Raw genomic sequence first — 12,674 nt, forward strand, 5'->3', positions numbered from 1 at the left:
AGCTTATCAGGTGAGGAGCAGGGAGTTGGGCTTATGTCATTTAAATCCAAGGCACACCTCTTCCAAGGCAGCCTTGAGAAAAAAAGCCCTATTCCCCAAGCTAGCAGCTCACTTATACTGTAATTTGTGATCCTTGCTTCCTTGCAGGGTGTGGTGAGGATTGGAAATAGCAAGCATGGAGTACCTGACACATGTAATAAATGTACAACAAGCAGAAACTGAAGCATCACCCACAGAGACAGATTAGGGTCATGCGTGTAAAGAAACACATTTATAGTGAATTGAATGTGAAAAGTCAGAGGTAAAGTGAGAGCCAGTTATGCACAAAACACACAACAAAAATACTATTGAGGGCACACAGATGAATTTGAGGTCTTCCAGAAGGTCTCCACTTGGTGAGAGATGGCAAACAGATTCCTGGCACCCCATCGTGCCAGAACATAAAACCCTTGAGGGTGGGAGCTTCTAAAGCTGGCACCTAAGATGGCATGCCTTGAGAGTAGCTGCTGATGAGTGAATGAATGGTTGTGACAAGTGCTGTGATAAAGAAGCCACTCTGGGGGCATGGGGCTAAGGGAGAATGATTCTGGCTGAGGGATCCAGGACAGCTTTGGAGGAAGAGGAGAGAGGAATTTGACCTGGGCCTCACCTCAGAATGGTGAGCATTTCAGGCAGATTGAGAACTGAAACCAGCTGGAAGGGGAGCTAGCCCAGGGCTGCAGGGCATAAGAGGAACCATAGAGCAGCCTCAGTGGCTTCAATTTTACACCTTTACTTAAGCATGTACCTGAGATTTAGGTCTAGAAAGAGTGATAGTTTAATTTCTCAGTGGGCATGAAAGGCTGCTCTAAGAAGTCTAAGGCTCATCTTGGGTGACAGCTCTATCTGTTTCAGTGCCATGGGGACAGTTGTGCTGGACGGGCAGATCTACGTCTGTGGAGGCTACGATGGCAACTCTTCCCTCAACTCTGTGGAGACCTACTCACCTGAGACGGACAAGTAAGGATCCCCAACTCCCTGGGGCAACTTGAGCTTACTACACCATTTAAAAATTAGAGCTGCAGTTTTTTATTTAAGCCTCTTGAAGGTAGAAAATGTGGTACTATTTTTGTCCCTTTTAGTACTTTGCACATTGTAGTTATTTATTAACCCTTGATTAAATTAATGAATGATTAGATACATTTTTTTAAAGGAGAGAGAGAATTTTTTAATATTTATTTCTTAGTTTTCGGCAGACACAACATTTTTATTTGTATGTGGTGCTGAGGATCGAACCCAGCACCGCGCACATGCCAGGCAAGCAGGCTACCGCTTGAGCCACATCCCCAGCCCAGGATAGATACATTTTTAAAACAATGGTTTTCCTAGAAATTGGAAACATTTATTTAATGGTCTGTACCTCTTAGCTAAATCAGCCCATTTTAATGGAAAGGTAGGCAAAAGAGGATACTAATAGATGAACAGTATAGTATGTTCCAAAGCCAGTAGGGTATGATTTGGAAAAAAGAAGAAAAAAGTTACATAGTTAAATAAACTTGGGAAATGTGGATGTCTTCTATCCCACCAGAATCCTTATCTTTCCATAATCACATTAGCATTGCAAAGGCTCTGGAAAATTCTGTGGTAGAGAACTCTGTTTAATAGGTGTTGTGTAAAACCTGTCGCCATCTTGTGGCATAATTTTGCACAACAGTCTTTGGAAAACACTGACAGGGTTAGCCAGAATTTTTTTATTTCAACATTTGAATTTTCTCATGTAGCAAAACCTAAGCAAATGAATTGGATAGACCAATCAGAATGCTTTTAAGCTAATATTCTGTCTCTTAACCAACTTACTAGCTTTGAGCAGCAAGTTTTATGTTCAAGACCCTGTAAGTACTAGAGAAATGAAAAGCTGTACTCTGTTTGTGTACAAGGGTTGAAATGCATTCTGCTGTCATGTATAACTAATTGGAAACCCCCTCCCAAGGGGAAAAAAAAAAACACACTTCCTGGTACTACAAAAAAAAAAAAAAAAAAAAAGACCCTATAAGTAATACCCAGTGTGGTGGACTATGGATGCATTGTGATCATCCTACATGGAGCCCTGAGTTTGGAGCCCTTGGCCCTCTCCTTCCCTGGCTTTGAGGAAAAGGCAAGGTGATAGGAATGTCTTCTAAAGTGAGATCTATTATGGATAGACAGTAGGAGGTACTCATGATGAGCATAGATAGCCAGGGAGACAACAAGAAGAGAGGCTCAGATACGAATGTGCCCACTATAAGCTGGGTACAGCAGCATATAAATGTAATCCTAGCAACTCAGGAGACTGAGGCAGGAGAATCACAGGTTCAAGGCCAGCCTCAGGAATTTAGCGAGCAACTTAGACCCTGTCTCAAAATTAAAAAAAAAAAAAAAAAAACAGATGGGAATGTGGTAAAGTGCTCAATGGTAAAGTACTCCTGAGTTCAATCCCTAGTACAGGGAAAAAAAGAATGTGTTCACTGTAATCAAGGACAGCAGCAATTAGGATCTAGGAGTAGGAGTGTGGAGTGTGGAAGAAAGATAGCAGATATGGGTGGTATGTTGTAAGGGTAAAGGGAAGATAGGTGAAGACTATCTGGTAAATAAACACACTAAGAAACTTAGATTATGCCTGAAAGGAGACAATGAGGAGCCACTGGAGGAGCAATTCCCCTGGCTATATGAGCTTTGAGTGGGAAAGGTCGGAAAGCCAATCCATCTAAGAGATTTTTTTTAGTCCAGATTTTTTTGGTCCAAGTAAGGACCAAAACTAGACAGTGACAGTGGGAATGGGGACAACTAATGACCAGGAAACAGACCAGCCAGGACTTAGGGACCACAAGAATGTTGAGAGTGAGGGAGAAAAAGCCAAATAAATGCTGGGGTTTTATAAATAAAGAAATTAGGTAGCTGAAGCTTCCACTAACAGGACCAGTGAGTTCGTCAGAGGAGCATCTGTATAGGAAAAACGGTTTGAGATATGCTGATTTTGAGTGTTCATGGTGATGAACAGAGAACTTGGGCTATGGGTTTGAAGCTCAGGTGAGAAGCAGCAGCCAGAGAATCAGCAGAAGTGGTCAGAGAGGCAATAACTGGTAGGGAAAGTTAGCCAGGCATGGTGGCACAAGCCTGTAATCCTAGCATCAGCAAGTGGGGAGTCTGAGGGAAGTGGATTCAAAGCCAGCCTGGGCAACTTAGTGAGGCCCTGTCAAAAAAAAAAAAAAATTGTGGGGAGATTGTCCAGGGCATAGGAGACCTAGCACAGTTCATCAGGAACTTACTAAGCTGTCTTAGGAGGACAGGAAAACTGAATCTCATTCCCTCCTCCTGTTTTGACTTTTTCTGAAGGTGGACAGTGGTGACCTCGATGAGCTCAAACCGCAGTGCTGCTGGGGTTACAATCTTTGAGGGCAGGATATATGTTTCGGGCGGCCATGACGGTTTGCAGATCTTCAACAGTGTGAGTTTGAGCTCCTCCTGGGCTAAGGGCACCTACTCCTTGTATCTTTGAGAGTATTTTGAGGAATATTTCAGCCTTGCCATTGCTGGATAAAACATCACCTAGTGAGGTTTCAGCCTGTGTCATTCATCCTCAGAAATGCTTAATTTCTAGAGAGGGAGAGCCAGTGTTCACAAAGGAGGGGTAAAGTGTAGTCACTGCTATCCCCCAAACCCATTTAGCTGTCTGTGGAATACCACAAAAGACCTTTTGAAATTTCTACCCAAAGTAAGCATGAAATTGAATAAAGTTGTAACTCTTCTGGATATTTTGTTTGAAATTACAATTATGATTTTTAAAAGCTCAGCAGCAACTGAGTATGGTGGCACACACCTATAATCTGAGCTACAGCGACACAGGAAGCTAAGGCAGGAGGACTGCAAGCTCAGAGCCAGCCTCAGCAACTTAGTGAGACCCTGTCTCAAAACAAAAAGGACTGCATATAGCTCAGTGGTAAAGGACCCCTGGATTCAATCCCAATACTACCAAAAAAATTTTTTTTTAAATGCTAAACAGCCATTTAAAAATAGTTCCCTAGAGCCCTCTGGACAGTCCAGAGATCCTGCTCTCATCCCAGCTCTGTCATTACCTAGCAGGGCATCCTTGGATGTACCCAGAAGTCATATTCAGTGATCCTCTCTTACTGCCTCCACATGCCTGAGAGCAGGCACACAGCCAAGGAAGAGCATCAGAGCCAGAGCTTACTGGCCAAGCTCCTTTCCCCAGGATCCTCCAGAGTCTGATTCCACATGGGCCTTTGTGCCCTGCAAGGCCACCTACGGGTCAGGCTTTGTCTCTGACTGTCCTTTACTTGTGCCTCTCTCCCCACTACAGGTGGAGCATTACAACCACCACACAGCCACCTGGCACCCAGCAGCTGGCATGCTTAACAAGCGCTGTCGACATGGCGCTGCCTCCCTGGGAAGCAAGATGTTTGTCTGTGGAGGCTACGATGGCTCTGGCTTCCTCAGCATCACCGAGATGTACAGCTCTGTGGCAGATCAGTGGTGCCTAATGGTACCCATGCACACACGGAGAAGCCGGGTCTCCCTTGTGGCCAGCTGTGGGCGCCTGTATGCTGTAGGGGGCTATGATGGGCAGTCGAACCTAAGCTCAGTTGAGATGTATGACCCAGAGACGGACCGCTGGACATTCATGGCCCCTATGGCATGCCATGAGGGAGGGGTTGGTGTGGGCTGCATCCCTCTTCTCACCATCTAAGACAGAGGATGGGATATGGTGGGGAAGGGACTTGGTACAAACATAGGCGCTTCCTTCCAGGGACAATCCCTCTCAGGAGAGGTTGTGGACCAGAAGATGGGGTGAAATATGAGTTTACCAGAGGTACAGTTTTTACAGGTGCTTTAGTCCTCCCTCACTGTGCAGCCCTTGTGACCCTGAGTCATCAAGACGTACAGCACAGGACAGAAGCCCCTCTGGGTCCCGCAGCCAGTGACACAGAACTGCTTTGCTGGTCCACACATCCACAGGCTCCATCCAAGCCCAGCTCGCTCCCACCACAGGTCAGCGAGCCGCCCATTCGCCGAAGGTCTTCCATCTGATGCTCCTCACCTGCTTGTTCTGCCATTTTGTGGCCAGTTTGCCAGGGAAGGCTGCAGCGGCCAGGGCTGTTGAAAACTGTGGGGTCTAGCTGGGAGAGAAAGGACACACCCAAGTGTTCTTATTGCCTGCAATGGTGCAACTACAGCAGCGTGCTCGTGGCACACAAGCATGCTTCTTCCTCCACGGTAGTGCACCGAGGATTTCATCCTTGTCTCTGGGTAAGCAGGGAGGACAGATGTCTTTCCCATGTCTAATTTTGGGATTTCAATGAGATCTTTTTCATCTTGCCCAAGAGACTCAGAAGGGAAAATGATACTTGAAAGAAACTGAAGGAAATTTAAACAAAGAAACACTTGAAAGAAACTGGAAATAAAATACCTTTTTTTTTAAGTGAACAATTTTTTGCAGGAAGAAAATATAAAGACACTAAAGGCAAATATATATTTAAACAGAAAACCGTCAAACACGAGCATGGCGGTATCTACTCCCATATTCGGATCCCAGGGTCCTGAGGCCTCGCAAAGAAGATGGGGTTCCCTCTGAGCCCCACTGTGTCTGGAATCAGTGCGTTCTCGACTGGTCCTAGAGCAAGGTGCTCATGGGGTTTGTCTTCCACACCCACCATCAGAGGACTTTTTTAATTGTAGGCTTAGCGAGTCTGCTGAATTACTGCCACTCTTCTAGGTGGGAGCTCCTGGCTATCGCCGTAGGCTCCAGATGCCCCTGTGATTATCTCCCACTGCCACCACAGCACTCATTCAGATTCCCCATTCCCACTTACATTCCTTCCTTTTTTGACCAGCAGGAAACGGCATTTCACAGACTCTTACTTGCCCATGTATCATTCTTGTATAATTTTCCTCATTATAATGTTGCTGGGGCACATTGCCATTCATACCTCTAGAACTTAACCAGGGGCTTGCTCCTTCTACCAGCCATGAGCTAGCTTGGTCTGGTAACCTCATCTGCCCTGCCATTCCACTGTTCCACCATCAACTCGCCAATTCCAGGGGTCTGTCTTCCCTGTATTCCTTGGCAGACCAACCAGCAAGGTGGATCTTTATGTTCAAGCAAAGCTGGCTTTATGACATAAAAAAACAAAAGGCTGAAAGAATCTTTTGCTGCTGCAAAGAACAGATTTTATATCTTTTCCTCTAATCTTGGCAAATGACCTCGTGAAAAGACTCTATGCTCCTTCCTCCTACCCCCTGGATGGGACCTTAATGTAGCACAGCAGGACCCAAAAAGGAGGACTTTTTTTGTTACCAGTGCACTGGGCAGTGGGGCTGTCCTTCAACTGCTGCTGCCAAAATCTGGTTTTCTAAAATTCTTCCAGTAAAGGACTAAAAGAGGATACGATTCCTTTTAGCACAAGACTGAGTCTTAGGGTCCCACTCTCCACCTGTTTGGTTTCTTGTCCTCTGCTGCCTTCCTGGAGTGGCCTGGAAGCCTGTTCAGAAAGGCACAGTGTGGAGCTGGGGCTGTCTTCCCACCCCAGGACCATCAGGTTCACCTGTGTGTGCAATCGCCATGTACTCAGAGGGAAGGACCTTTGTTGCCTGCAACTTAGGAGCTGGGCCTCTGCTACAAGCACTTGAAAGTGATGTTTTTATTTTAATAGACTCAACAATCTGATAGCTGATATAGCCTGGGCTCTTGGGAAGCCCCAGCATTTCTCACTCGCCATTGGTTTGTCTACAGAGGTAGACTCTGAAGGAAGTTGGGGTCTGCATTTCCTGTTAAGAAGAGTGTATCAGTGTATCTTGTTATGGACCCTTTTGTTTGTGAATTTGAAGCAGCACTGATGAGCCTGGATTGTGAAGAGCTCATCTAGTAGCTGTTGAGTAGGTCTTGCTGGGTCCTCGGGATGCCATTGTGGATGATAGATATTTCCCAGAGTCTGCTGCTCTTGTGGTGGCCTTCCTGAGTCCACTCCCACCTCCTACCGCAGAAGTTGCACTGCACACCTGAGGTCACTGTTTCCATGTAAGATCAAACCAGTGCTTTGATCTGGGCTCTGAGCACAACTGAGCAAACACTAATTTTTTTACACTCACCCAGTCAGATCCCAAAGGGCTGGTCTGGCTCTTCAGTGTTGGAATCTTTCCAATAGCACCATGAAAAGAAGAGGCACGGCCCAAGGTATTGTGAAAAGGTTTTAACAAGGAGGTAGGGCAGCTGGGTGTGGTGGTGCACACTTGTAATCCCAGCGGCTCGGGAGGCTGAGGCAGGAGGATTGTGAGTTCAAAGCCAGCCTCAGCAACTAAGCAAGGCTCTTAGCAACTCAGCAAAACTCTTGTCTCTAAATAAAATATTAAAAAGGGCTGAGGATGTGGCTCAGTGGTTGAGCACCCCTGAGTTCAATCCTCAGTACCCCAAAATAAAGTAGGGCAGATACTCTCTGCTCAGCGGGCTTGGGGTCTAGCCCACCTCTGAACAGAGGACTATGGCTTTCATTGTCCTTGGACACTTCACCTTGGATGACACACAGAGCCTCCCCTTCTGGGTCTCACCTGAAATTGTTCCAGATAGGAGCTAAAGACCAGCCTCTTGACTTCACAACAGAGAGATCTGACTGGGTAGGAGTTCAGTCCCCTCAACCCCAATTTATCATTTCACGGAATATCTTTTATTTATGGAACGCATGTCTTTTGTGTTAAGAAACCAAAGAGAAATAAAGAGAACACACCTAATAGTTTTTGCTCTTTTCTGATTTATTTTTTAACTATTATAAGTAAATCATATTTTACTGCAATTCAGTGAATAAATATATTGGATAAAATATGAATAGTCTTGTGAAAATAAGGGAAATGCCAGGTGTATACACAGCAAAAGCAGCTTTTGAAAAAATGTCTTTTATCAGATGAGCTCTGGTGGGGAAACGTAGACTCCATTTGCATGTTGCTGCTGCATCTGTGCTCCTGTCCAGCTCTCCATCACGCTTAGGTTTCCCCTTCTCTTCACTCAGCTGTTGGAAAACTCCAGAATTCCCTAATGGAACACAGCTGCCCTGTTGACTGCTGGAAACCAATACCTCCAGCTCCTTTTTAATGCTTTTGGGCAGAAGTGCTTGGGTACACACATGAAAGCTACTGGGACAATTTCAAACCACATATTTATTCCTAGGTCCCTCCTCAGAGGGGGGTTCCCAGGACTGGGGTACAGCTCAGCACTCTGAGGTGGTCCAGGTTACGTGGTGATGAGAACTGCTTTTAGCTTCCACTTACCCAAATACAGCCATGTTCCAGATCTGCCTTCCTAAGGTTACATTGTGTTCTCTTTGGTTACACATGTGAGTCATCACTCTCACTCCTGCTTTTCCAAAAGTCAGCTTGTGGGCTAAGGTGTAACACAGTGGTAGAGCACTTGCCTGGCATGTGCAAGGCCCTGGGTTCCATCCCCAACACTGGGGGTTGAGGGGAATACATACATATATTATATATATATATATAATATGGAAAGTCAGTTTGTGGTCTCATCCATTGGTGATACTCTTGGATGGCAACTTTTTTGGGGGGAGGGTGCTATGTCCCACATAGCCCCCATGTTTCACACATAACCACTCAATTCTCACTTGGTCCTCTCAGTAATCCCTAAGAGCAGGGAGCCCTCCCCCCAAGCCCTGCCCAGTACTGGGGATTGAACCCATGGGCATTCTACTACTGAGCTACACCTCCAGCCCTTTCTGTTTTTTTAATTTTAGGAGATAGGGTATTGCTAAGTTTCCCAGGCTGGCTTTGAACTTGTGATCCTCCTACCTCAGCCTCCCAAGTTGCTGGAATTACAGATGTGCACCATTGTGCCCACTGCATCACTCATTTTAACTGTCAACTAACCTGAGTCATCAGTGGTACTGTCAAGAATTGAGAGCAGATGTTCATACTCAGTCTGGTTCACCTTCAATCCGGAAGCAACAGAATCATCCAGCCTCCAGGTCCAATGTGTGGAGAGTTCAGCCCCTACTGTGATGGGCAATGAGCAGAAGATCATAAAAGAGAGTACCCTTGTGCTAAATCAAGCAGCCAGATTATCTAAGGGCTCTGTGCTGGGGGAGAAAGGCCAAACGCTTATAAAGTAATCCCAGGCCTTTCCACATAAGCAGCAACTCTCTCCACCAGAACCATGGTGAAGAGTAGACTGATGAGAAGACTCATCTGCTTTTTGTTTGTTTTGTGTTCTGTTCTTTGGACTCTTCTCCTCTCACAACTAGCCTCAGAGCCCACTTCTCTCCACCCCAAAGTCCAGCACTGCTGATTTTCATAATAATATAACAGTACACAACCAAAAAATTTATACAATATTAATCCAGTTATCTTAGAATTATCCCAAGTATGTGGTAAAGAGATGTTTTTCTCATTAACACGACCAGTTCAGTTCCCTAGTGAATTCTCTTTTTCTAGTTTTACAATTCATATAAACCTAAATTCCATTTCATGGCAGAAGGGACACCACAATATGGCACTTCTTTCCACAAAGCCTCCCTAAAACTATCCTTCAAGGTCTCAGTTTAGGTGTTGTCCTTGCAACAACAGGGTAGGCTTGGTGGCCCTACGCAGAGGCCTGTTTGCTCATCTGTTGTATGTGCTAGTCCATGCTTGGTGATCAGCTCCTTGGAAGTCTCCATTATTGTGTGCCTAGCATTGGGCACAAAGAAGAGCCTCAATAACTACTTCTTGGAATATCTACAGACAGTCAAGTATTTCCACATTCCTTGGTCACCACCTCCTGCTTCTCTAGTCTTCCTCCATTTCACATCATTGCTTTTCCAGTAGTTTTATTGAGGCATAATTTATAAAGCTTAAAATTCATCCACTTTAAATGTTCACTAATTTTTCGTAAATGTATAGAGTTATATAACCATTACCATTTTTAAATGTTTTCAGCATTAAATGTTTTCAGCATTCTAAGAAGTTCCTGCAGTTAATCCTCTTCCCCACCCCCATCTTCAAGCAATTAGTTTACTTTTTGTCTCTATAAGTTTTCCTTTCCTGTTCATTTTATGTGAATTGATTTATATGCTATTTTTTTCCTTTTCCTTTTCAGTGTCAGAAATCAAACCCAGGGCCCACCAGGAACCAGTGCATGCTAGGCCAGGCAAGCACTCTACCACTGGATTACATCCCTTGCCCCTTGTTTTGTGTAAATGAATCACAATATGTGATCTTTTGTGTCTGGCTTTCTATTTATTTATTTATTTAGGTGCTGGCGATCAAACAGAGCCTTGTACATACTAAGCACACACATGCTCTACCATTGATACTGAACTACAACTCCAGCTTCATATATATATATATATATATATTTTTTTTTCTTTTGGTATCAAGATTGAACCCAGGGGCATTGAACCACTGAGCCATAGCTCCAACCCTTTTATTTATTTATTTTTAATTTTGAGACAGATTATTGCTAAATTGCTTAGGACCTCACTTAGTTACTGAGGCTAGCTTTGAATTGTATTTCTCCTGCCTCCGCTTCCTGAGCTGCTGAGATTATAAGCATGCACCACTGCGCCTAGCCCAGCTGCATACTTTAGGTTAATGTTTTTGAGGTTCTTTCATGTAGGATGTATCAGTTTGTTCCTTTTATTTTATTTTTGAATTGTCAGTGTATGGATATACCACATGTTATTCATCAATTGATGGATGGTTTCTAATTTGGGGCTATTCTGAATAATACTACTATGAATATTCATGTATAGGTCTTAGTGGACATATGTTTTCATTCCTCTTGGATAGGTTGCTAGGAGAGGAATTGCTGGTTCATATGCTGTTTATGTTTAACTCTGAGAAATTGCTAAACTTTCCCAAAGTGGCTATACCATTTTATATTTCCACCAGCAATGTAGTTTCCCTGTCCTTGCCAATACTCAGCCTGTTCTTTGGTTTTTCTTTTTTTCTTCTTTTTGTAGTACTGGAGACTACAAGCAGTGGTGCTTTACCATTGAGCCACATCCCAGCCCTTTTTATTTTTTATTATGATACAGGTTCCCAACCTGGCCTAGGCTTGTGTGAGCCACCTGCCTCAGGCTCCTGCATAGCTGGCATTAAAACATGGGCCACCATACCCACCCAGCAGGTTTTTGTTTTGTTTTGCAGCGCTGGAAATCAAACCCAGGGAAATCACCCATGCTAAACATGTGCTCTATCACCCATCTACACCTCATCCCCTCTTTCTTATTTAATTATAACCATTCTAGTGGGGTCAAAATGGCATCTCATTGTGGTTTAAATTTGCATTTCTGTTTCAACTAATGACTTTCAGCATCTTTCCATATGCTTGTTAGCTGTGTGTCTTTGATGAAATATCTATTCAAATCGTGCTCATTTTTTTTTTTTAAAGAGAGAGAGAGAAGAGACAGAATTTTTTTAAATATTTATTTTTCAGTTTTCGGTGAACCCAACATCTTTATTTTATTTTTATGTGGTGCTGAGGATCAAACCCAGCGGCCCGCGCATGCCAGGCGAGCGCATACTAGCCTGTGCTCATTTTTTAATTGGGTCATGTGTCTTATTAATAAGTTGTAAGAATTCTTTATGTATTTTGAATACAGATCATACAAATCCTTTATCAGGGCTATGATTTTATGTAGTCTGTGTCTTTTATTTTCTTTTTCCTTCCTTCTTTTTTTTTTAATACTAGAGATTGAACCTAAGGGGGGGCTCTATCATTGAGCTATGATGTCCCCAACTCCTTTCACTTTTTCTCCCCCTTTCATTTTTTTGAGACAGGGTCTTGCTGAATTGCTGAAGTTCTCACTAAACTGCTTAAGTTGAACTTGAATTTGTGATGATCTTCCTGCCTCAGCCTCCCACACCTGGCTTATCTTTTCATGTTCTTAATGGTGCCTTTGGTGAGAGGGGTTGGTACTGGAGATTGAACCTGGGAGCATTCTGCCTCTGAGCTACATCCCCAGCCCTTTTTAAAATGTTTACTTTGAGTCAGGATCTTGCAAAATTGCTCAGGTGGGCCTTGAACTTTCCATCTCCTTGCCTCAGTCTCCTGAGTAGCTGGGATTACAAATGTGCTCCACTGGGCCCAATTTGAATTGTGAAAGTTTTCTTTAACTTTGATGAAGTTCAGTTTATCACATTATGCTTTTGTTTGTAATAGCTTAACTTTTTGAAGTTTTATAGTTTCAAGCTTACATGTAGATATATGATTTATTTTTAATTATTTTTTGTTTATGGTATAAGGAAGCTCTCTAATCTTTTTTATGTGTGAATTTCCATTTGTTGTGAAGATTATACTTTCCATTGAATTGCTTTGGTGCCTTTGTCAAAATCAGTTGACCAGAGGTGGGGGTTGTGGCTCAGCGGTAGAGCACTCACTTAGCACATGCAAGATGCTGGGTTCAATCCTCAGCACCACATAAAATAAATAAATAAAATAAAGGTATTGTGTCCAACTACAACTAAAATAATATTTTTTTAAAAAGTCAGTTGACCCTAAGTATAAGGGTTATTTCTTGACTCTCATTTCTGTTTTCATTGATCTATATGCCTGTTCATAATTGTGTAATATTGATTACTCTGGCTTTAAATCATAAAGCTGAAGGCTTTCAACTTTGTTCTTTTTCAAAATGATTTTGACTTTTCTAGGTACTTTGATT

At 43.5% G+C, this 12,674-nt stretch overlaps 1 protein-coding gene across 3 annotated transcripts in view; it reads left to right on the forward strand.

The window, feature by feature from the left end:
* Klhl18 (kelch like family member 18) overlaps nucleotides 1-7,760 on the forward strand; it is a 51,422-nt gene extending 43,662 nt beyond the window's left edge. For all 3 annotated transcript variants that reach the window (XM_027932253.2, XM_027932254.2, XM_071600533.1), the window contains 3 exons: nucleotides 895-999; nucleotides 3,352-3,463; nucleotides 4,337-7,760. In XM_027932253.2, coding sequence (XP_027788054.1) covers nucleotides 895-999; nucleotides 3,352-3,463; nucleotides 4,337-4,723 — 604 coding nt within the window. In that variant the 3' untranslated portion in view covers nucleotides 4,724-7,760. The remainder of the gene's footprint in view (nucleotides 1-894; nucleotides 1,000-3,351; nucleotides 3,464-4,336) is intronic.
* The last annotated feature ends 4,914 nt before the right edge of the window (nucleotides 7,761-12,674 follow it).

This window comes from Marmota flaviventris, chromosome 1 (genome assembly GCF_047511675.1).
Source record: "Marmota flaviventris isolate mMarFla1 chromosome 1, mMarFla1.hap1, whole genome shotgun sequence".
Classification (NCBI taxonomy): domain Eukaryota; kingdom Metazoa; phylum Chordata; class Mammalia; order Rodentia; family Sciuridae; genus Marmota; species Marmota flaviventris.